A 21,417-nucleotide genomic window follows, 5' to 3' on the forward strand; every position below is an offset into this window, starting at 1 on the left:
GCCCCCTTGCGGACGAGAAGGGGAAACACCTCCACGGGAGGCCTGGGGTGGGGGGGCACTGCTGGAATGAATGGAAGCTTATTAACAGCGATTATTTAATGAGAAAAAGCGTTGGATTTATTGGAAGGGGAGGAAAAATACACGGGTGAGTTGGAAGCACGGGACGGTGGTGGTAAGGAAAGGCAGCACTTGATTTTTGGAGGCTTATTTTGGGTGGATTTTAGGTGACCTGATGCTCCTGATGTTGTATTGCAGCCCCCACTTGCAGAGAGACACCGAGATCTCATTGAACAGCTTTAGGTTCCCCATAGCTGCCCCATCCCTCCAGCCCAGTGGGGCCCACTCAGCACAGAACCCATATACCCATACATTGACAATAGCACAGAACCCATATACCCATACATTGACAATAGCACAGAACCCATATACCCATACACTGACAATAGCACAGAACCCATTGTAAATGCAATGCAATGCTGCATTACAACCCCTATGGACTGATCTCAATCCCCACCTGAGCTGCTGTTCCAAAGCACGAGCTTTTCTGGAGCTCTGCCCGCTCTCCAGCTTCTCATCCTGGTGTAAAGAGTAATGGCTTTGTAGTAACGTTCCTGCAATTGAACTATTGGAGTCCCCGAGAGAAGGGCTGCCATCTGTCTGTGTATGGAAAGCAAGCACCTACGCCGTGCTGCACCCAGGCATCTTCAGACCCAACCCTTCAGCTTTCATTCATCAGCTCAATTGCCAAATGGATGTAAAGGCAGGACCCCAGCATAGAGCAAAAACAAGATGTGTATGGCACAGAGCCTCCCCTTTGGTAATACTGACCCCTCACACCCATAAACTTCAACAGAGAACAAGGCAAGGAACACAGCAAAAATGAGACCTCTGTGTGGGCTGGGTGAGCCTCTGCCTCCTGCCTGACTCCTATTGGGACCACTCAGCCTTCAGGAGATGATAGATGGGTGCTAATAATCCCTTCACTGCAACCCCTTGTCTGCTAAAGGCAGATGTTCCCTCAAGCTTCAAAGCATCACAGTATTCACCCTTCCCTTGTTGAGCCAGGCTCTTAATTCAATCTGGATTTCCAAGTATGAACAATTGCTAGCAAGGATGTAGGGCACAGCCCTAAAGAAGATAACTCCATAAACGTGCTGGCACTGCACTGGGGGTACCATGATGTGCATCCACACTGTAGATCTGAAGGTTTTATTACCATCTGGGCCACCCCCCTAGAGAATAATATATTCTACTTCAGCCCACTGTCTTGAGTCCGTCACCCTCTGAATGAAACAAAGGTGTTAAGATACCTGCAGCAGAAAACAGGGCGAGTTTCTCCCCATGAGCTCAATTGGCAGTCAAAACCTACACCAAGAGTTCAACTCTTCACCTCCACCTTGAGCTTCAGGCGGATATCACAGAGGAAAACGTTCATCAGGTCCTGCCCGGCCTCCTGAGCGATCCTGCTGATCACTGCACCTCTTCTTCCAATCAACATCAGCTGTATCAAAACCCAGACAGAACAACATCACGCTCAGCCTTTCTGTGGGGAGGACTCATCCATTAAAACAACAGAGCAGACATAGAAGGACACAATACAGCAGCCAGAGGTGTCCTAAAACCAAGCCATGGGAAACTAATGGTGAGGTGCAAGCTGTTAGTGAACAGAGACCTAACTCTTCTCAACACAGAGCCCAGAGCTGGGGCAGAAGGTGTCTAATGCAGCAAGGATACACACATGTGGATACAGGGAATCTCCTTTCCTGCTCTCCAGCTCTCTTCCTCTTACCTTATGAGACTTCCTTGGGACCACAAGGTTCTTCACGATGACGAGCTCTCCGCTTGGCCCTTCCTCCCATAGCTCTGTCACCTGCAACAGAAGCACAAGCTCAGCAGGTTGGCACAGTATCAAAGAACTACAACTGCCACTCTTTTAGAGACAACAGCTCAGCACCCTGGCACAGCTGTATACATTTAGACACACTTAAAACACAAAACACGTCCCACTAGCTGATATGCAAGTCTCAAGCCTGGCCACATGGCTTGTGAAGTCTCACAGATCTCACAGACCCAGAGAGGGATTCTCATCCCATAGCCTGTTATTCCCAATACAGATAACTGGAAGGCAAGTCTGCTAGCACACGCCTCCTACCTGAGTCACGCCATAGGGGACTTCCAGGGGCAGGTACTCCAGTATCTTCTCCCTGATGATGTTATCACAGATCTCATGAGGTGACTGGCTGGTCAAGACCCTGCTGTGGAACTCCCACGGACCTGGCTTGGCTTGCATCAGGAGGTATTGCTGTCAGCACAAAACACATCACACCCATCAGATAACATGCACACATTGACAGAGAACAGTTCTTCCAGCATGGGCCCACCCCAAGGGCAGCAGCTCTGCTGTTCCTCACAGGAGAAACAGCTCAGTACGAAGCCCTGGGGTACAAGGCCAAGCACACACCAATTTCAAAGCATAACAGAAGTTCAGACCACAGTTACCTTCAGAGTATCCACCTCCTCTCCATTGAGAGCTGCAAGCATGAAGATATCCCGGAAATGTGGCCAGCCCTTCCTATTTTTCAGGTCTCCATATCTGTAGGGCTTTTGCCCTTGTGCTTCTGTAACAAGACTGGATTCAGAAGCCTTCACATGGCTGCTGTTATCCAAGCTAGAGCCTTCCTGGGCTTTATTTGTTTCCAGCTGACAAGGAGACTCCTGAGCTCTATTTTCAGGTGGAGAAGTTGGAGCAACTTTAAGAACAGTTTTTGCAGGAGAACTGGAATTGCATTCCAATTCAGATCCCACTTTCAGTTTCTTTCCATTTACAATCCCCTCTGTTAACTCATTGATGAGTCCCAGCAGGATGAACTTCTTCTTTAGCAGATCCACCTAATGTGAGAGAGAAGCAGCTGTCAGGAGCTTGTCCTAAACAAGACCAACAAGCGGGCCCTGGCTCTGCAGGAGCTGGAAAAACCTCAGCATCAGTAGAGGGAAAACTGAGCTCCTCACTTACCTTGTTCAGAACCAGAACACTGGGAATGTGGGGAAACTGAGCAAGACATTTCAGCACCTCCAGGCTCAGAGAGTTTCGCGTCCAGTGGTCTGACACATCCACCAAAACCAGAACTGCCAGGAGAGAGTGAGGGAAAAATGATGAACCCACATTGTCCCAAAGGTTCATTCTAAGCTTCTCATTAGCCTGTGTTTGTATCTCCTTCCTCCTCTCACTTCTGCAGGGCAGCGTGCACTTGTAACCCAAAAACAGTGTTTTAAATGATAAAACAACAAACCCAGTTTATACTTGCTATCTTATAAATATCACACATGCTAAAAATGCAACATAAAAGGCCAAGTATTCACCCAAGCTGCCTCCCTTTGCCATCAGACAATTCTAATCCCCTCCCCCTGGTTAAGTAATTCAGTTTTTTCAGTGTCCTTCTCTCTTCGCTTCTTATTCACACTCCCACACCTGTCTTTAGTGCCCAGTAGAGTATAAAGGTACAACAGCTGCAGGGTTATAGGTTTCTGTGGCAGATAAAGGGTTTGATGCAAAGGAAGCTGAATGCCCACCTAGATCTGCACGTTTCATGCTGTCCCACGGGTCTGTCAGCATGGCTGCCTCTAGTCTATGCCTGAAAGGCAAACAGAAATGAGTACCCCAGACATGTGTTGGACCACAACAACCTTCCTTCCCGCTGCAGGTGAGGGAACAGCACTTTCCATCATCCCAATTCACACTGAGCTGCCTTAAAGGTTTCTACCATCCTTCACGGCACACACACACACAGAATCTAAGTCAACAGGGCTCAAGGGATTCCCCAAGGCTTTGTGTGGTACTGGAATAGCAACAATTAAGAAATCCAGAGCTCAAAATGAGGCTAAAAATTCACATTCCTGCCACTTCTACAATCTTGCACAGTGAAAATCACTTTCTGTTCTCTCAAACCTCAAGTGATAGAACCCCATCTCTCCCTATAGCAGCAGCGATACCTCTTGGCTTTCATGGGACTGGTGAGACCAGGCGTGTCCAGAATGATCTAGAAAGAGGAAAAACACATTTCTTAAGTCCACACGCACTTTTAGCTCTTCTATTAATTGTAACTGATGTGATTAAACGCAACCATGGGATACAAGTGAAAAAGCCATCGAATGGTTGGGTTGGGAGGGACCTCAGAGATGATCCCATTCCAACCCCTGCTGGGTTGGCTGCACACAGCAGCTCAGGCTGCCCAAGGCCTTGATCAGCTCCACAGATGGGGATCCTGCACTCTGCTGTTGTAGGGTCCAACACCCTGTCTGCAGGTCGGCAGCTCACCAGCTGTGTGTCCTCATGTGTGACCACGCCGTGTGCTTTGCAGCGGGTTGTGTGCACCTTCTTTGAGACTGGGAACACCTGTAAGGAATTACACAGAATTGTAGGGGTTGGAAGGGACCTCTAGAGATCATCCAGTCCAACCCCCCTGCCAAAGCAGCTCCCTACACTGTGTCACACAGGAAGGCGTCCAAGGGGGTTTTAAATATCTCCATAGAAGGAGACTCCACCACCTCCCTGTGCAGCCTGTTCCAGTGCTCCGTCACCCTCACTGTAAAGAAGTTCTTATTAAGGAACTTCCTATGCTGTATTTCATCCCATTACCCCTAGCCCTGTCCCCACGCACTACTGAAAAGAGACCAGCCTCACCACTATGGCTCCCACCCCTCAGGTATTTATAAACCTGGATCAAGTCCTTCTTTTCTCAAGGCTAAAATTCAACTTCAAAGCATCTCACAGCCACAACAGGTAATAAAATAAAGAGAAACAAGCACCACAAACGTGGCCGTTTGAGGCACTTTTACCTTTCTACCCAAGAGCTGGTTGGACAACGTGGATTTGCCGGCGTTGGGTGCCCCGATGATGGCGATTCTCAGCACTTTGGGCTCCGGGGGCTGGTCAGGGCGGCCCCGCACCAGCCGGGCCTGTTTCTCTATGGGGTACAATGTGGCTCTCACTGTGCTGCTCACCCCATGGCTTTGCCGGGGCCGCTCGCTGCTCTCACCTCTGCTGGTGGCCACGGGCGGCGGGTGGCGGCCCAGAGCCGGGCTCGGCGTCTGGCTGGGGAGGCCCAGGATGTGGGACAGCGCCGAACCGCTGCAGCGAGCACAGCCCGTCATAAGGAGCACTGAAATGGTGCAAAACTGCCATAAACGCCCCAAAATCGGGCCCTTCCCGGACCATCCCGCCCTCACACCCCCACAACCCTCCGCCAACCCCGCAAACAGACCCGGCCCGGCTCCGGCCGCCCCCACCTGCACGGCGTGACGGCGGAGCGGCCCTGACGGCACAGGGTAGGCCCCGCGCCGCCAACGCAGCCATGGGCGCCGCCATGTTGGCCCGCCGCGGGGCAGGCTGGGAGCGAGAATGAAGACCGCTCCGACTGGAGGAGAAGTAGGGGGGAGCATAGAGAGGAGGGAGAGGGGGTTAGAGCGCCGCCTGCCTCAGCCAGGGATGTAGCGCCCCCTGCTGGTTATACCGCGTCAGTGCAGGCAGCGGTGCAGACTGGTGTGACCAGTGCTCACAGTGCTCACAGTGATACCAGTATACCCAGTGATATCAATATACCCAGTGATACCAATATACCCAGTAATACCAATATACCCAGTGATACCAATATACCCAGTAATACCAATATACCCAGTGCTCCCAGTATACCCAGTGCTCCCAGTATACCCAGTGATACCAATATACCCAGTAATACCAATATACCCAGTGATACCAATATACCCAGTGATACCAATACACCCAGTGCTTCAGGTTCTTTCCATGCTCCCTGTACACCTCATTGTGCCCAGTGCCCTCAGTGCTCCCACTGCCCCCATTGCCCCCGCTGTGCACAGAGCCCCCATTACCCCCAGGTTACACAGTACTGAGTGCTCCTTTGTCCCCTATATCCCACCCCACTGCTCCCTCCGTGCTCCATGTCCTCTGCCCCTCATTCTGCTGTCCCTCAATGCCCCCCAGCCCATCTCAGTGCCCCATTGATCCCCATGCAATGCCCCCCAGTGCCCCTCAGAGCCCCTTAGTGCCCCATACCCCTCACAGCATCAGCAGCCCCACTCCATACCCCACCACCACCCCAACCCCCCGTACACAAGGGAAGGAGCCGCCATCTCTGTGCCATCTCTGACTTTATTGAACCCACAGCACCGACCCATACTGACCCACATTGACCCACATTGACCCACAGCACTCCATGCCTCGCAGCACGCCTGGCCGTCAGCAGAACCGTTACCATTACTAAACTCAGTAATGGTAACGGTTTCCCTGCCAGCCATGAGTTCTCAGCTGCATCCACTCCTCAGGGCGCCCCATAACTCCCCACACTGAGGTCCCACGGAGCAGCTCTACGGGGCCGGGTGCAGCCCAGGGGAGTACATCATCTATACTGTAGTGTCTCATAGTGAACTTACAGTATATGATGATATCCAGCCCAGGGCGGCGGGCAGAGGGATGAACAGCACCTAAAAGAGAGAGAGCAGAACATCGTTAGTGTCACCCCATCCCCAAAGTGCCACCTCCACCCCATTGCAGCCCCATAAGCAGCACCCACCTCTCGGGGTGACCCCGCTGCTCTGTGGGGTGATGCTGCTGCTGCTCCCACCTTATAAAACCTGCCCGGCCTCATCTGCATATCTCACATCTGCAGGGCACAGCTGGGCCTGCCCTGTAACCCCTTCGTGCCCGGGGATGGGGGGGGAGGGAGAGGGAGCCTCCAGCAGCTCTGTGCCATCCCACAAAGCCTGTGGGGGACATGGGGGTCCCAGGGGCCATCCCTCTGCTGACCCCCCCCCCCCAAAGTCCTTCATCCCAGACTGGGAGCTGCCCATGGCAAACTGGTGCCCTGTGTGTCCCTGTATGCTGCCCCAAGGGATGGATCCATGTGTCCCCAGCAGGGCTGTGTCACCTCATTGTGCCTGATGGTGCCATGTGTGCCCCCAAACAGCCGCAGTTCCTGGCTGTGTGTGCCACCTGCCTGTGTGTGGCTCTGCTCATACACATCCCCAGCCCTTTTTTGTCCCCCCCAGGGTCACATCCTGCAGCCATTGCCGTGCCATTGTGCTGTTAGTGCTGGCAGGGCACTGAATATGGTGGCATTCCTGGAAGCCACCTGCAGGGATGTGATAAGCCCCCACCGGGGCTGTGTGCTTGGAGACCCCGATAAGCAGCACTGGGTGGCTCTTATGGACCCTTCCCTGGGGTACAAGGTGTTCCCAGCCCTGCTGTCCCCTTTGGGTGACACAGGCAGCATGGCCAGAGCATGGCAGGAGGTGCAGCCAGCAGCAGCAACATGAGGACACCAGGAGCTGGGGACTGAAAGGAACTGAACCCTGCTCCCTTTGGGCTTCATGTGAGCATCCCCAAACTGCAGCACGAGCACCCAGCACCCAGAGCAGGGACTCTAACGAAGCATCCCCATCCCTGCTTCACACCCGTGCATTGCCAAGTCTACAACCCCAGGACAGCACTGCAGAACTGAGGGGGCTTTGGTACTGCAGCCCCCCTCCACCAAAGCTGCAGGGCTGTGTCTGGTTGTAGATAAGGAGCCACCAACCCATCCCCACCCACCTATCTGCAGAGACACCCTGTGTGGGGCGTGCAGGACGGGGGGCCCTTCTGTCCTGACCAGCCCTTGGGGAGACACAGAGGGGCTCAGGGGCACAAGGGGACTGTGCCTGCAGAGCCCCCTGGTTGCTGGATATCCTCACTCACATGGAGAGGACAGGAGCCAGCACAGCCACCAGCACAGGGCTGGGGATAGAGGAGTCCCAGGACATGGAGTCACAGCATCACTTGGGCTGGAAGGGACTTTGGGCTGCCCTGACTGACCCCTTCCATGGGCACCACCAGGTCTTGTGCACCTCCAGGGATGGAGCATCGGCTTCTCTGGGTGCTCTGCACCAGAGCCTCAGCCCTCCCATTGGGAAGCGCCATCCTTACAGCCCACCATCCCTCCTCCTGCTGCTGCAGACCCCAGTGAAAGCCCTTCTCCATCTCTCACACCCACGGGTGCTGCCCAGAGATGGTGGGGACAGCACAGTGCCACCAACCTGGGCTCAGATGGAGCCTTCAGTCCCTGCCAGCATCAGGTGTGGGGTCCCTGGGTGACACGGGGAGCTGCTGTCACCCAGCAGAGTGGAACAGGATGGGGCATGAACCCCACATAGTGCAGACAGGGAGCAGCCCTGGGGACAAAGCAAAGGGACCATGGGGACATGGTGATGGGGGGGACAGTGGGCTGCCAGGAGGGCAAACACTCCGGGGGTGCAGAGTGGGGACAGAAGGCACAAGATCAGAGCCAGGGCACGAGGTGACAGGCTTTATTATCACACAGCAGTGACGGCGCAGGCATGCACACACACACACAGATAGGGTGACTTGCCCGGCACACCCATCAGCAAGAGCCAGATCAGGGCTGGTGGCCACAAGTTGGGGGCTGATAAGGCCTGACCCCCCCATACAGCAACAGGGAGGGGACAGTGCAGCACCAGTGGCACCACCAGGGCAAAGTGGGCCTGGGTCTGTGCACCCAGCAGCCACCCCTCTGTGCAAAGGGGGTGACGCTGAGATGTGGCACAGGATGCACAAGGTTGGGACCCCCCCACCCCCAACAGCTGGGACTCAATGCAGACATTTTTAGGCACAGCTGCACCAAAGACAGGCAGGACAGACACAGCAGGACAGACACAGAGCGGGTGAAGCTCAGTGCCCGCTCCTGGTGGCACTGCAGGCGGCACAGAAGGGACAACCTTCTCACAGCACCTCTGGGCACAGCAAAGCCATGGGCTGTCGGGTGGGTGGGGGGCTTGCAGGGGGGCTGCAGGTCAAGCTGCAGGAGGAACACATCCCCATCACAGTGCCTGGTGCCATCCCATGCCACCGGGGCCCTTGCTTGCTAGCAGAGGTGGGAGGCATGGTGGCACTTGGGGTGGTTGGCCTCCCTCTGGTCTGATGGAGCAGCTTTGGCACCATGCTATTCATTGGCAGTATGGCCACCCTGCAGCGCTCCATGAGGTCAGGGAGCCAGGAGGGCAGCAGGAAATTCCCTGAGGGAAGGCAGGACGGGAGCGGGCACCGAGATCCAGCATCACCCCAGCAGGGTGGGACTGGCACCTCCGGGACACTGTGCCCAGGATGCAGGAGAGACAAACAAACGTGGAAAGCCAACCACAAACCCAGCTTGTGGGCAGCAGTGGGGGTCTGGGCAGCACCCCATAGGGTCACAGTGGGAGGGCAGAGAGCACAGAGCACGTCCTGGTGCCCCTGCTGAGAGCTCTGAGGACACAGAACTGCAACACCAGACAAGCTGCCAGTCCTAACCAAGGATCAGAGCCAAACAGCGGCTGGATACAACATACAGTTAGTTAGAAAATAAATCTCCTCCCACCCTTTGTAACAAAAAGAGCGGCTGATTGAACATGCATCTTCCTGGCCCTACAAAATAAGGCACCAAGAGCATAAAAATGAAACTCCAATCGTCTCTGATACAAAAGGAATTCCCGAGTGTTGAAGGCAGTTGATGTCAGAGTGCATAACAGGGAGTGATCTTCACGCTTTGGGTCTCATGCCTGGGCTCCAGTGGCTTTTTGGATCAGGGGAATCTGTAGGAAGGAAAGAGGGAACTGTCAGGGAGGGAATAGGCCGCCTCAAATCCAAACAGTTCAGGGCCCCAAGGGGCATTGGCTGCTGCTGGTGCCCAGCTCACCTTGGTGAGGTCCACCCCAGTGATGGCACGCACGGAGGCGGGGATCTCGGCCAGCAGGCGGTTCACCTCGGACGTCACATTGCTGCTCTCCCCGCTGAGAACAACGATCTCATCCACTTTGGAGAGCGGAGCAGCCACTTTGGCAGCGATCTAAGGAGGCAGGGAAGGAGAGTGGGGTGAGCACAGACATGGAGCTGCTGGTCAGACATTAGGCTGGGTTGGAGACGTGGCCGAGCCTGGGAATCCCCCACCTCTATCCCAGAGCAGGGTCAAGCTGCTCCCTCACCTCGGGCAATGCATCCAGCACCAGGGCCAGCTTGGCGGCTTCCCCGTAGTTCTGCAGTGCTTTGGCCTTCAGCTTCAACCCCTCAGCCTCTGCCATCCCGATGGCCTCAATCACAAAAGCTTCTGCTTCTCCGATCTTGCGGATCTTCTCTGCCTCCGCCTGAGCCAGGAGGACTTGCCTTACCCTGGAAAGGCAAAGCCAGCCCTAGAGCAGCCATCACCTCCACCATCAGCCTGCAAGCTCCCAGCCCAGCACAGGTCCCTGTGCCCCCCGACCAGCTCCGGGCTCACTCACTTCTCCCCCTCAGCTATCTGCTGGATGCGATAAGCTTCAGCCTCAGCCGGCCGCTTCACAGTGGCTATCAGCTCCTTCTCCTTGCGGATGATCTCCTTCTCTTCCACATCGATCTGCTTCTTGCGTTGCACCACCTCGATTTCTATCTCCTCCTGGCGGATCTTCTGTTGCTCCCGGGCGCTCTGGAGCTCGTAGGCCAGCTGGGCTTCAGCTGTCTGCATGTGGGAGAGAGGAGAACAGGAGGCTTGGCCACCATCTCCTGGGTGCACACATAAGGCAGGATCTGAAACCAGATGTGGGTCAAATCTCCACCCAGGGGTGACATCCCACTCCTCAGTGCTGCACTTGCAGCCCTTTTCTTCATGCTCTTCTCGCAGTATTTGAGCAAAACCAGCTCTGGGTTCAACTCCCCCCATCCTTCCATTTCATCCTAGTCTCACATAAGTGATGGCAGCTGGGTAGCAGAGGAATCTGCTGCAAGGAGCATGCTCTGTGACCACACAAACCTGGGTTCTCCAGTCCCAGCTCTCTAAACGTACAAAGGGAGGAAGCTGGAAAGCTTCAGAGCAACCAATACTGCTGCAAACCAGAGAACAGGCTGCCAGGTATCCCTCACCTTAATGTTGACCTCCTCAGTGAAGGCAGCTTTCTGCAGTTCAAAAGCACGTTTGGAATCTGCTATTTTAGTATCTGCCATGAACTTGACGTCCAACATTTCCTTCTTGCACTCTGCCTCCTGCAGAGAGAAAAACGGAGAGCAGAGCTCGAGGGTGTGCAGCAAAACGCTGCTCTGGGAAGCTCAGCACAGCCCTGCACTCACCCGAATGCCAGCATCTCGCTCGGCTTCTGCCACACCAATGTCTGCATCCCTTCGGACAGCCGCAGTCTGAGTCTTTCCCAGGGAGCTCAGGTAATCCACTTTATCGTAGACATCCTGGAGAGGGGAAGATAAGTTACAGCTGCTTCTAATGAGAGACTCCATCTTGCCGCCTTCCCACTGGAGCTCAGAGCAATCATTTGTTAGGCCAGGGTCAGGAAGAGCCACGTCAGCCTGCTGCCAAGCAGAACCAGGCACAGCAGGGAGAGGGGGGCTCTCCCAGCATCCTCCCTCCAGCCCTGGGGGCTCAGCCAGCAGCGAGCTCTCCTGTTTGCACAGTGCTGCCTGGATGCAGGGCACGTTGCAGCGGCTGTCATGGAAACCCCTGGAGGGCTGGGGCAGGCTGTCAGCCATTGCTTTTCCATCAGCCTCAGCAGGAGAGGCCAAGCTCTGTCACTGCTCCTCAGCACGGCTGGCTGTCCCATAGTGTCATGCACTATGACGGCTGGGAGTACCTTGATGGTAAAGCTCAGGATCTCGATACCCATGCGACCCACGTCTGGAGCTGCCACCTCTCGCACCAGCTTAGCAAACTGGTCCCTGTCCTGGTAGATCTGCTCCACTGTCAAGGTTCCTGCAGAGGGAAGGCAGCCAAAGCACTTTATTTGGAACAGGGGGCGTATAACAGCATGGGCCAAAGCTCAGCAACATCCTAATTGTATCAAATCATACAAACAGCGAGGTCAGCTCTGGGCATAAGGGTACAGCTCAGTGCCCAGCCCTTGTTCTGCACATCAGCATCTCAGAAACGCAGCCACACACGGGGATACCTGCAACCCGTGGGGACTCAGACATCTCTTACTGCAGGCACCGAAAACTCATTTATCACAAGACCCAGCAGCACAGCACGAGCTGCTGGAGGGGAGGAGCAATCTAAGCTGCCACATCTGCAGTCAGCAGAGGAAGCACCCCATTGTGGCCTGCCACGGTGAGATCAGCCAGCAAAGGGGGGAAAAGCTGCTCGAGATGCCTGCAAGACTGTGAGCCCCATCCGCACCTAGGATGGAGCGCAGATGCCCCTCCAGTGTTTGAAGGACCACGTTCTTCACATCCTGCACGTTCTTCCCCAAGAACTGCTCACAGGCCACAGCCAGGAGCTCCTTCTCGGTCATTATCTTCACCTGGAGACAGGAGACAAAACCAAAGGGGCTGAATGTGCCTGTCTAAGGTGGGACAGACACCCAAGAGCAGCAGCAGCAGCAGCAGCATCACCACCGGGCTGCCAGATCCCCGTGCTACCGATGGGAACACGCTGTGTTTGGCCTGCACATTCTGGGGGCTGTGTGTGCCCCATGTGCCAGCACCTGGGCATTCTGCTCCTCACCATCTGCTGCCAATTGCCAGGGCTGGTCCTGCTGGGTTAAAACTGGGTATGTCAGGCAGTGGAGATGCAGCGCACAGCCCCAGTCCGTGAGCGCAGCCCCAAAGTGGCAGCTCAGTTGGCACAGGACATAAGGACGTCCATGTGTCTGGCAGCAGGACCAATAGCAGCACACAGTCAGCACGGCTGGGTGCTGAGAGACCCACAGCACCCTCTGATGGAGACAGTGAGGCTGGCCAGTGCCAGTGGTGGGGGCAGCCCTCTGTGTCCCATCCCACCAGCCCTGGCTGCCGCTGCCTGAGAACCCAGCATCATCCTGGCTCAAAGACCCCCAAATAAGACCCTCTGGGGCCCCCACTGTGTGCTCTCGGTAGGTTCACAGCCTGCAGACCTCAACCTGCCAGACCCATATTCAGGGTTTAAGTGCCAGGAAAAGCAACACAACTATTTCTAGATCTGTGAGGTGCCAAGTTCAACACCACAATGCTACCCCCGACCACAGGAAGAAATGCCAATAGCTCAGATGAGTGTGACAGATCCCTGCGAGACCTCCATGCTCCTCCCAGGGCTGCATCCCTCCTCCAGTCTGCACTCCCCAAGCAAACAGGGGCTCAGAGAGCTGCTCCAGCCACACACAAGGCTCACCTCTAAGCAAACGTGGGCTGCTGCTCAGACAGGAGGGCCCTGCAGGACAACAGGAGCAAGGCACAGCTCTGCAAATAAACCCAGAGCTCCATCAGCCCAACCAAGGGAGCTCACAGCTCGACGCCAAGCAAAGGCTGTGCAAAGCAAAACAGGGTTGAGCAATTTGTGTCCAGCTTCTTTCCAGACCTTCAGACATGGCACTACAACAGCTGGAGCACCTTTAGACACTGCTCAAACCAGAGAGCCTACATAAAACAGGGTGGACACCACACACCCTCTGCAAGGGCTGGGCAGAGAGAACACATCAAACTCGAGGCTCAGAGCACTGACACAGCACTGGCTCTGCATTCCCCACATCTCCCCAACCAAAACTTTATGGGATCTTTAAAATGAATGAACTGGCAGCAGGGAAAAGAAAGAAAACACAATGAACTAACAAAAAAAACCAACAGTGGGGATAGAAATTACCCTGAATGAGGTGGATTTGGAGCTGCAGTTCTAAAGCAAGGCACCTGGTGGTGCAGCTTTCTGCCTGCACGCACAGTCCTGCTGTGGGCAGTGGGAGGATGCCCCAAAATGAAGCTAAAAAGGGTTTCACAGGAGTGTTGCCAAACAGAAGATGGAACAGCTGAGAGGTTTATGGAGGTGTATGAGGGAGGCAGGGGTGCATGCATTGTTCCAACCATGCAAAGACAGAGCTGAAGCCACAGGTGTGCTCAGCCCTTCTGCTGTGTGCAGTGATGCAGGCACTGCTCCTGGCTGAGCACACCCTCAGTTACACCACTGTGTCCATCCAGGGCCAAGCAAAGAGCACTGGGTGGAATCCCTCCAATGCACAGCTGTTCAGGGGCTGCAGTGCTCCCCCTGGTGCACGAGAGATTTTGGCTGTGTCTGAAAAAGGCTTGAGAAAACCAAAACTCAATTGGAGCCAGGAATTTCATACAGATTTTATTGCCCTGAGAGATCCGAGTTCTTCCTTTAAGCTTTAACTCACCGTGAAGAACAACAAGACCCACACACTACCGCTATTAAATCCAAAGCAACCCAACGCTCGGCACCATCTCAGCATTGAATGGCTCAGCCCTGCAGTGTCACACAGCTCCAAGGGCACCACGGTACATCACAGACAGATGAAGTCACCCAACACACCTCATCAATAACGAGATGCTGGAAGAGGAGGAATGATTGAGAGGAGAGGTCACAACCCCTGTTATAACATGGACATGCTGTACCGTGCTCAAACCAAAGAGGACAGTGTGGTTTTGCAGCAGGATTTGTCTCAGAGCAGTTGGCTCCTGTTCCAGGCCAACAGCAACCTTGTAAAGGGGGAAAGCCAGTTAGAGACATGCATTCCTCAAATGATGGTTTGGAGTTACTGTACCTGTGCCACACCTGTGACAGTTAAAGCTACCCCCTCCGCCGTCTCTACGTCCTCACACCTGGGCTGTAACGTCATTATCTCTAGGGAAATCCTGCCAAAAAACGTAAAATATTTGCACGTTTCCACGTAACACAAACTCTGCCTTCCCTGCACCTCCTGCCCCAGCTACCGGCTGCGCTCCTATGGGTAATGCAGGACAGGCACAGAGCTGTACGTGACTGGAGACAGACAAGACACCTTGGACAGAAAGAAAGAGGTTTCCAAACACACGTATCAGCAGGGCTGGGGAGGCAGCCAGGAGCTTTGGGTCCCCAGCTCTGGCTGCTGTCAGTGGTTTAAAAGCACAGCACGGAGCCCAAATGCACCCACCCCATGTCACCTCCGTGATGCTGGTGCTGCAAGAAGCAGCCATGCCTTCTCCCTGGCTGGGTTAGCATTAATGCAGCCCTACTCTCTCATTTCCCTCACTCTCCCTACTTTCGTTATTTCCTTTGGGTTGTGTGTCTCCAGCTCCTTTGGGGTCAGATAGCCAAAAGCATTACCTTGTATTTGGCAAGGGCTGAAGGTGCTGTGGACAGATCTGCAGGTCACAAGATGGTGACACACGAGCTGTGCCTCCAGGCAGCACAGCCCATAGATAGGAGCAGCTGCACCCAGCTGGGAACGTGCTGGGACACAGAGCAACAGGGCAGCGTGCTCATGTTGGTCAGCATTAGCTCAAGCATCCAAAGCATGAGTGGGTGGCACAGGGCTGCAATGTGCACGCTATGAGCATGTATGGGATTGGTGGGCTGCTCAAATAAATCCCTGCAAGCTTGAGCCTGCCCTGGCTGCTGTCCTAATTGAACTGGCATGCAAGCTGGGAGCTGATAACTCCAGGTCCAGGATGCACACAGGCATTTTGTGCCATATGCAGCTTGAATCAGCTGCTGTAGGACTTCTGAAGGCCTAATGCATACCTTTAATTTAACTGAAATGTGGTGCTGCTTCCCAGCTGGTGAGTCCCAAGGAAGTGAACTGCTCTGACGGTGGTCTGTAAGTGCTCACAGCACAGAGCAAACACTCCTCAGTGCTGCAACTCACCCAAGGTCTCCGTGCTGTGCTTTTAAATGAGACAACATCCAAAACGGGCACTGCCTGTGTGTGGAGGAGGAAGGGCTTAGTGGAAATCGGTATTCAAAACCAGAGAGCTGCCATTTCCCCACGTGGGTGCAGGCTTCCTTTTGAAACAACCCAAAGCTCAGCTCCACGCCTTCCCCAAAGGCTGTGCAAAACCCAGCCTTGCCTGTCTGCGGCCAGATGCACTTCTGCACTCAATGCAAACGGTGCTGCCAAGGGAAGGGTTATAGCTGCAGCAAATGACTGCAGCGTTATCAGGAGCCAGCACAGCAATGCTGAATTTGGAATGTGCCAAGGATGCATCTGTCTGCATTACCTACACACTGCAGAGTGCAGCCCAGAGCAAACGCCAGAGGAGGGGTAGGAGAGGAAGGTACTGAGGTGTTCACTGTCCCATTAGAGAAACGTTAGTTTCTATGTCGTCCTGTTGCTGCTGCTGCTGCTGCTGCTCAAAACAGAGGCAGAAATAGTTAGACATGACGTTAGGAAGCTGGTGGATTATTACCTGTGCAACCCCAGTTACGTACAGTGGGACCCCCTCCGACGTCTCAATATTCTCACAGCGACAGAGGATGGTCATAACCTCCAAAGACAGTCTGAGCAGCAGGAATAAGGGTAGGACAGCAAATACACAGAGCAGTTACCAGAGAGTAAGTTACTTGTTACAAAGGACAGACGGGGCTTTCAGGTTTCAGTTTTTCCCTTCTCAGTCTGCATTACTCCCACTGCTGCTCCCTGCACTCTGTAGTGCTGGGCATGGCTTCCTCCACACTGCATGGAGCTCTCAGCATCTGGCTCTGCTTTTTAGTGAGGATAAAGAGGACGGGTTCTCACCCTGACCCCCATCAGGTGCTGCCACCTGTGACCCACCTGCACTGATGTCCTGAAGTCAGCTGGAATTTGCTGCTGCAGCACTTTTAACACAGAAAGTTATTTGTTGTAATAGCTCAGCTGCATCTAAGCCAACATTAAAGATGGGCCAGCAAAATAAAAGCATCAGGGATCTGGCTACACGCCCCTGCTAAAGCACTGAGGAGAGAAGGTGCTTCCAAGCGCTGTCCTGAGAGGCTGAATAACACCATTTGGTTCCCTGGGAGGCACTGCCCCTCTGGCTGCTTTGATTCCTGACCTCAACACAGAGATGAGATTTTTCATGTTGTTTTTTGTTCCTCAGCCCTCAAGGTTGCAGCAGCAGAAGATCCCATTGCCCTGCCAGCTCCAAGCATTCCTTCTGTCCCCAGGTTGGTGCTACCTGGTGAGGTGCAGCTGGCAGCAACACAATTGCTGCTGTCTCATCCATAGCTCCAGAAAAGATGTCCTAATTTCAAAGGAAGAAATCTGCCCTGCTCGTGTGCATGCAGCAGGTTCCAATTGTGGCCCAGCTTATGGTATCTGGGAAAGACTCCAGTCACAAAAAGGGAATTTAGCCCCATGGCGTGACCTGAGGGTATAGATTTTAAAGTACAATATTTGCTTGGGTGCTGGCAATCCCATCCAAGCCCCATTTGCTGGGCAGCGTGCAGACCTCCAGCACATGACAGCTCGTTCCCTGCAAGCTGTTCTCTAACATGGACTCACCCTTTGCTCAACTTCACTAGTTAATAGCAGCACTGCCAGAGAGCCTGGGCCAAAGCAGAGGTGTCAGCTGAGACTCTTCTTGCAGTGCTGTTGTCAGCCCCTGCAGCCATGCCACGTCCCAGGAAAGGAGATGAGAGCTGTGAGCCCATTGCCAGCAGTGAGCTGAGCCAGGTGAGCAGCACTGACAGCCGTGCAGCATCTGCAGGGTGCATCTGCTGGTGGCAACACGTGGACATGGAGGAGGGAAGGTTAGCTGCGAACTCTGGCTTTTATGTAGTACAAAGAAGACCCAAAAGTCACGTCTTTATCCTTTTCTTGTTATTTTTTACATAGGCAGAAACCTGTGTCTGAGCGTGAGGGAGGTGTTAGGACAGAGGCACAATTAGCAACCTAAAGAGCCACAGCAGCAGTACCACAGCACGTTAGTTCAGAAACCAGCAAAGTCCGTGACCGAGGAAAGGGAAAGAAAGGAAATCCTGTGCTTTCAAACAGGAACACAGTCTGCTCTGATGGTGACAGCAGCGAGCACGTCTTTAGAAAGACAGAGCTGGGCAGCAGGCAGGGGCTGCAGCCAAAGGCAGAGTGCAGGGCTGATGGTGCCGGCCAGCCCTGTGTTCCTACAAACACCGACAGCCCTGCAGGGAAGGCTCTGCCTGGCACATCCACCAGACCCACAAGCAATGTGGGGGTTGCCTCTGGGTCTCCTTACCTTTGGGTGTCTGTGATGCACCACCAGGCCCAGGCCCAGCCACCGTACACATACTGCTTCACGTCGGAGCCACAGCAGCCACCTGCAGCACAGAGGGAAGAACACAGATGGAGGAGAACATTACACCCACGTGTCAGATAAACCCTGCACCCAAACAGAGCGAGCTGCAAGCAGAGCAATGTCACAGCACTGCAACGTTTGTTGGAGAACCCCATTCCCCAAGGACGGGAAGGGAGCTGCTCCCAGCAGCGTGGAATGATGCTCATTTCACAGCATCCATGTGGTTGTAACATCCCCATTGAACCTCTGGGAATTGCTTCAGAATCGTGTTCTGAGAACACTGTGCCCTAATAGCACTGTTGTCACAGTTTGGGAAGGTGCTTCTGCTCTCAGATTCCTATTCTCCTCTGCAGGCAATGCCTTGCTCAGCATCACACCCAGAGCCACCTAACACTGCCATGCAGCTCTGTTTGCTAAGCTATGTTGTACATCCAGAAGTGTTCAAAGCATAAGAAAAACAAGGAAGCCGAAGCCATTAAACAGGGGTGGGATGGCAGCTGGTTGCTTTCCTGCAGGCTGGACGTCGGAGTGCAGCAGAGCTCTGTCCCAGTAATGCACGATGGCTAATTTTCCATTGTACTTCTTGCAGCCTCTGTGCCAAATCTCAGAGATCGAGCTGAAAAAAGGAACTCACAAAGTGAAATCCTTGCAGGGCTGAAGAATAACCCCTTCTTGCACAATGGGACTTGGCAGAGGAGGTGCATTTTTCTGCTATAATACACCCGCTGTTCCCCAGGGTTGGGTCTCACAGTTATTTGGCCGTCCCTTCCACAAACACCCCCACGCTTTCCGGGTGCAGCAAAGCACAGCCAGGCCTGCTACAAATGGGGGATTCACGGCCAGGCAGCTGCCAGCCACTTTGGCCTCTTCCCAGCTGATGGGGTCCCGTGTTCAAGCACGGCTTCCCAGAGCCAAGAGAAAGCACCACGTCTGGTTGGGATGACATGAGATGAAGCGTTTGAGGGTCTGCAGATAAACGGAGATCTTTGGTAGGTGCGGGGAACTGTTGCTGGGAAACAGGCAGGGTGATTGCTGGGAACACTGCTGAACACAGGGAGGAAAAGGCAGAGGTATATGCAAAGAAACTCACGTAATAAAGCAGGGTCTAGACTAACATCAGCGTCTGGTCCTTAGGTGTCACTGTGAATGTCAATCAGGCTCTGTCCTCATGCATCGTACAAGGTTAATGAAATGAACTGATCAGATGCAGGATGCTGAGATGGGTCCGTGTAATCCTCTGATGGGCACAGCAACAGGTTGTGCTGGTGAGCTCCTTCTGGAGGCCATCCAAATCAGAGCCAACCATTGCAAACCCTGAGTATCACCATTACAGTTTACAAACCGCACCTTTCCTGTATGAGATGGCCTGGGCCTCCTCCTGCTCCATTCTCATGCAGTTGGTTCCTCTCCTCTGAACTGCATCGTGCTTCTTTCAGGCCATTTGGCTGAGCTGTCAGTTCCCTTTGATCCTAATCCTGCCCTCAAAGCTCTCAAATCCATTCCCAGCTCAGTGTCGTCTGCAAATTCAATAAGCACGTTCTGGATTCTACCTCTCAAGCCAAAACAAGGCACTTACTTGATAAATCCCTTCAGCTGAACAGTGAACCACTGTCAAGTTCCTTGGCACTGGTTTACTGGTTTTCCAGCCTGCATCGTATCAACTGTACAGTATCTGAGGACTGCAGGGCTCTTGCAGAGCCCCCAGGAGACTCTTTCTGGCTTTCAAAACAGGTGACTGTTCTGTTTCATGGTACGGACAGTTCCTCTTGCAGGAATGAGAGGGATGCAGCAAGAAGATGTGAGAGCTCAGACCAGGTTGGTTAGGGTTAACCATCCCAAACTGCTGGGGCCCGACAGGAAATGTTGACACCAAACTAGAATCAGCTGCCAGCTCTTCTCTCACTCTGAAAGAGATCAAAGAGGGGCTGCAATGGGGAGCTGAGCTGGGCCCTATTGCTTCTGCTTTCACCCTGACCTCCAGCTGCAGCAGCACCCAGCTGCCCCACCAGCACCGTGCTCTGGTCCCAGCTGCCACCCAGCACTGTTGGCTCACAGGAGCTGTAAGATAAACTCAGCCATTAAACAGCACATCATCTCCTTAAGGATGAGGCTCTGCACAAATATTAGTGTCAGATTTCAGTATTAACAGGTTGATCCCGAGCCACAAACGGCTGCGTCCGGCCAGGCTGCAAACTGAAATCCATTACGCACTTGGAGAGGATCCTGTGGGAAGTCAGGGTGAGCAGGTATTGCTTCTCTGAAGGCAGAGCCGTGCCCTGGAGCAGCCTGCGAGGAGCCAAAGCCTCCCCAGGGCCTGCAATGAGCCCCAGCGGGAAGCTCGCAGCTCCTGCAATATTACACTCCAATTGCAGAGCCCATCATCACCTTGCACGGCTCCCCGGGGCATTGCTCTGCATGCACTGCCTGTCACAGGGCAGTTTCTTAGAAGGAAACAAGTGTTGCTCAATAGGGAAGGACGCAGCACAGCGCCCTGGAGGCCACTTCCCAAATAAGGCCGTGGATCTCTGCATGCACACACGTACCCTGGGAAATACAGCATAAAGAAAGAGCTCAGGAAACACGACAGCTGGATGACAGCAAGCCAAGAGGAGGCTGCTGCCATGACCTGCAGATCGCTCCTCCCTTTCCCAGATCTGACCTAACATCACTCCATTAAGCACGGGATGCTGTCAGCTCTGTTCTGCACATAGACAGACTCAGTTCCCGGAATGCAGGGCTGCACCCCTGTGTGATGCTCATAGGGGACAGCAGCAGGACAGCAGTGCATCACCAGAGCCACACCAGTACCACACCAGTACTGCACCAGTACGGCACCAATACCACACCAATACCACACCAATACCACACCAATACCACACCAGTACCACACCAATATCACACCAGTATCACACCGGTACCACACCAATACCACACCAATACCATACCAATATCACACCAATACCACACCAGTACCACACCAATACCACACCAGTACCCCCCTCCCCCATCACCACAAGCCCCCATTAACGCCATGATCCCCCTCAGCCTCCCTACCCAGGCCTGGCGCATCCCCACCCCCATAGCACAGGGATCCCCCCTGTGTCCCCTTCCAGCCGCAGCCCCCCATTGCTGTGCCTGTACCTGACACCACCAGCGCCTCGTTGGGCCCCACCGTGTGGCAGTTGCCCATGCTGCCCTCGGAACGTTCCCTCCGCCGCCTCCCGCTCGCACCCGGCCCGCCCCTAACGGCCCCGCCTCTGGGACGGCCGCCATCTTGGGGAGGTGGGCAGAGAGTGAGGGAGGAGTTCCGGCCGGCAGCCATCTTGGGAGTGGCAGCCGCCATCTTGGGAGTGGTAGCCGCCATCTTGGGAAGGCGGGGTCAGGGGCGGCCGCCATCTTGGGGCGCT

At 54.2% G+C, this 21,417-nt stretch overlaps 2 protein-coding genes and 1 long non-coding RNA gene across 12 annotated transcripts; all 3 read right to left on the reverse strand.

Moving 5' to 3' along the window:
• Positions 1-91: 91 nt before the first annotated feature.
• On the reverse strand, positions 92-5,422 carry ERAL1 (Era like 12S mitochondrial rRNA chaperone 1). 2 transcript variants are annotated; one of them, XM_015881024.2, is made up of 11 exons: positions 5,287-5,422; positions 5,037-5,159; positions 4,837-4,964; positions 4,316-4,393; positions 3,991-4,037; positions 3,571-3,632; positions 3,014-3,126; positions 2,500-2,889; positions 2,153-2,302; positions 1,790-1,870; positions 92-1,501 (listed from the first exon to the last, which is right to left on the reverse strand). In XM_015881024.2, the coding sequence occupies exons 1-11, from the start codon at positions 5,363-5,365 to the stop codon at positions 1,379-1,381; spliced, it is 1,374 nt and encodes a 457-aa protein (XP_015736510.1). In that variant the 5' UTR covers positions 5,366-5,422; the 3' UTR covers positions 92-1,378. The 2 variants fall into 2 exon arrangements, with proteins under 2 accessions (XP_015736510.1, XP_015736508.1); XM_015881022.2 differs by having other exon boundaries at positions 4,837-5,159.
• Positions 5,423-6,146: 724 nt separating this feature from the next.
• Positions 6,147-6,695, reverse strand: LOC107322422. Its single transcript, XR_001558937.2, has 2 exons — positions 6,588-6,695; positions 6,147-6,498 (listed from the first exon to the last, which is right to left on the reverse strand). It is a non-coding gene; the product is annotated as an uncharacterized LOC107322422 (long non-coding RNA).
• A 1,644-nt stretch (positions 6,696-8,339) lies between these two features.
• Positions 8,340-21,276, reverse strand: FLOT2 (flotillin 2). Of its 9 annotated transcripts, XM_015880738.2 has the most exons (13): positions 19,358-19,568; positions 19,101-19,247; positions 18,645-18,976; positions 17,951-18,032; positions 14,545-14,635; positions 12,195-12,318; positions 11,653-11,771; positions 11,141-11,254; positions 10,937-11,056; positions 10,321-10,535; positions 10,027-10,210; positions 9,741-9,890; positions 8,340-9,636 (listed from the first exon to the last, which is right to left on the reverse strand). In XM_015880738.2, the coding sequence occupies exons 3-13, from the start codon at positions 18,712-18,714 to the stop codon at positions 9,598-9,600; spliced, it is 1,308 nt and encodes a 435-aa protein (XP_015736224.1). In that variant the 5' UTR covers positions 18,715-18,976; positions 19,101-19,247; positions 19,358-19,568; the 3' UTR covers positions 8,340-9,597. The 9 variants fall into 9 exon arrangements, with proteins under 9 accessions (XP_015736224.1, XP_032304249.1, XP_032304248.1 ...); XM_032448358.1 differs by lacking the exon at positions 14,545-14,635 and adding an exon at positions 16,169-16,259 and having other exon boundaries at positions 19,101-19,570; XM_032448357.1 differs by having other exon boundaries at positions 19,101-19,568.
• Between the last annotated feature and the right edge of the window lie 141 nt (positions 21,277-21,417).

The sequence above is a fragment of the Coturnix japonica genome, chromosome 19 (assembly GCF_001577835.2).
Source record: "Coturnix japonica isolate 7356 chromosome 19, Coturnix japonica 2.1, whole genome shotgun sequence".
NCBI classification, from domain to species: domain Eukaryota; kingdom Metazoa; phylum Chordata; class Aves; order Galliformes; family Phasianidae; genus Coturnix; species Coturnix japonica.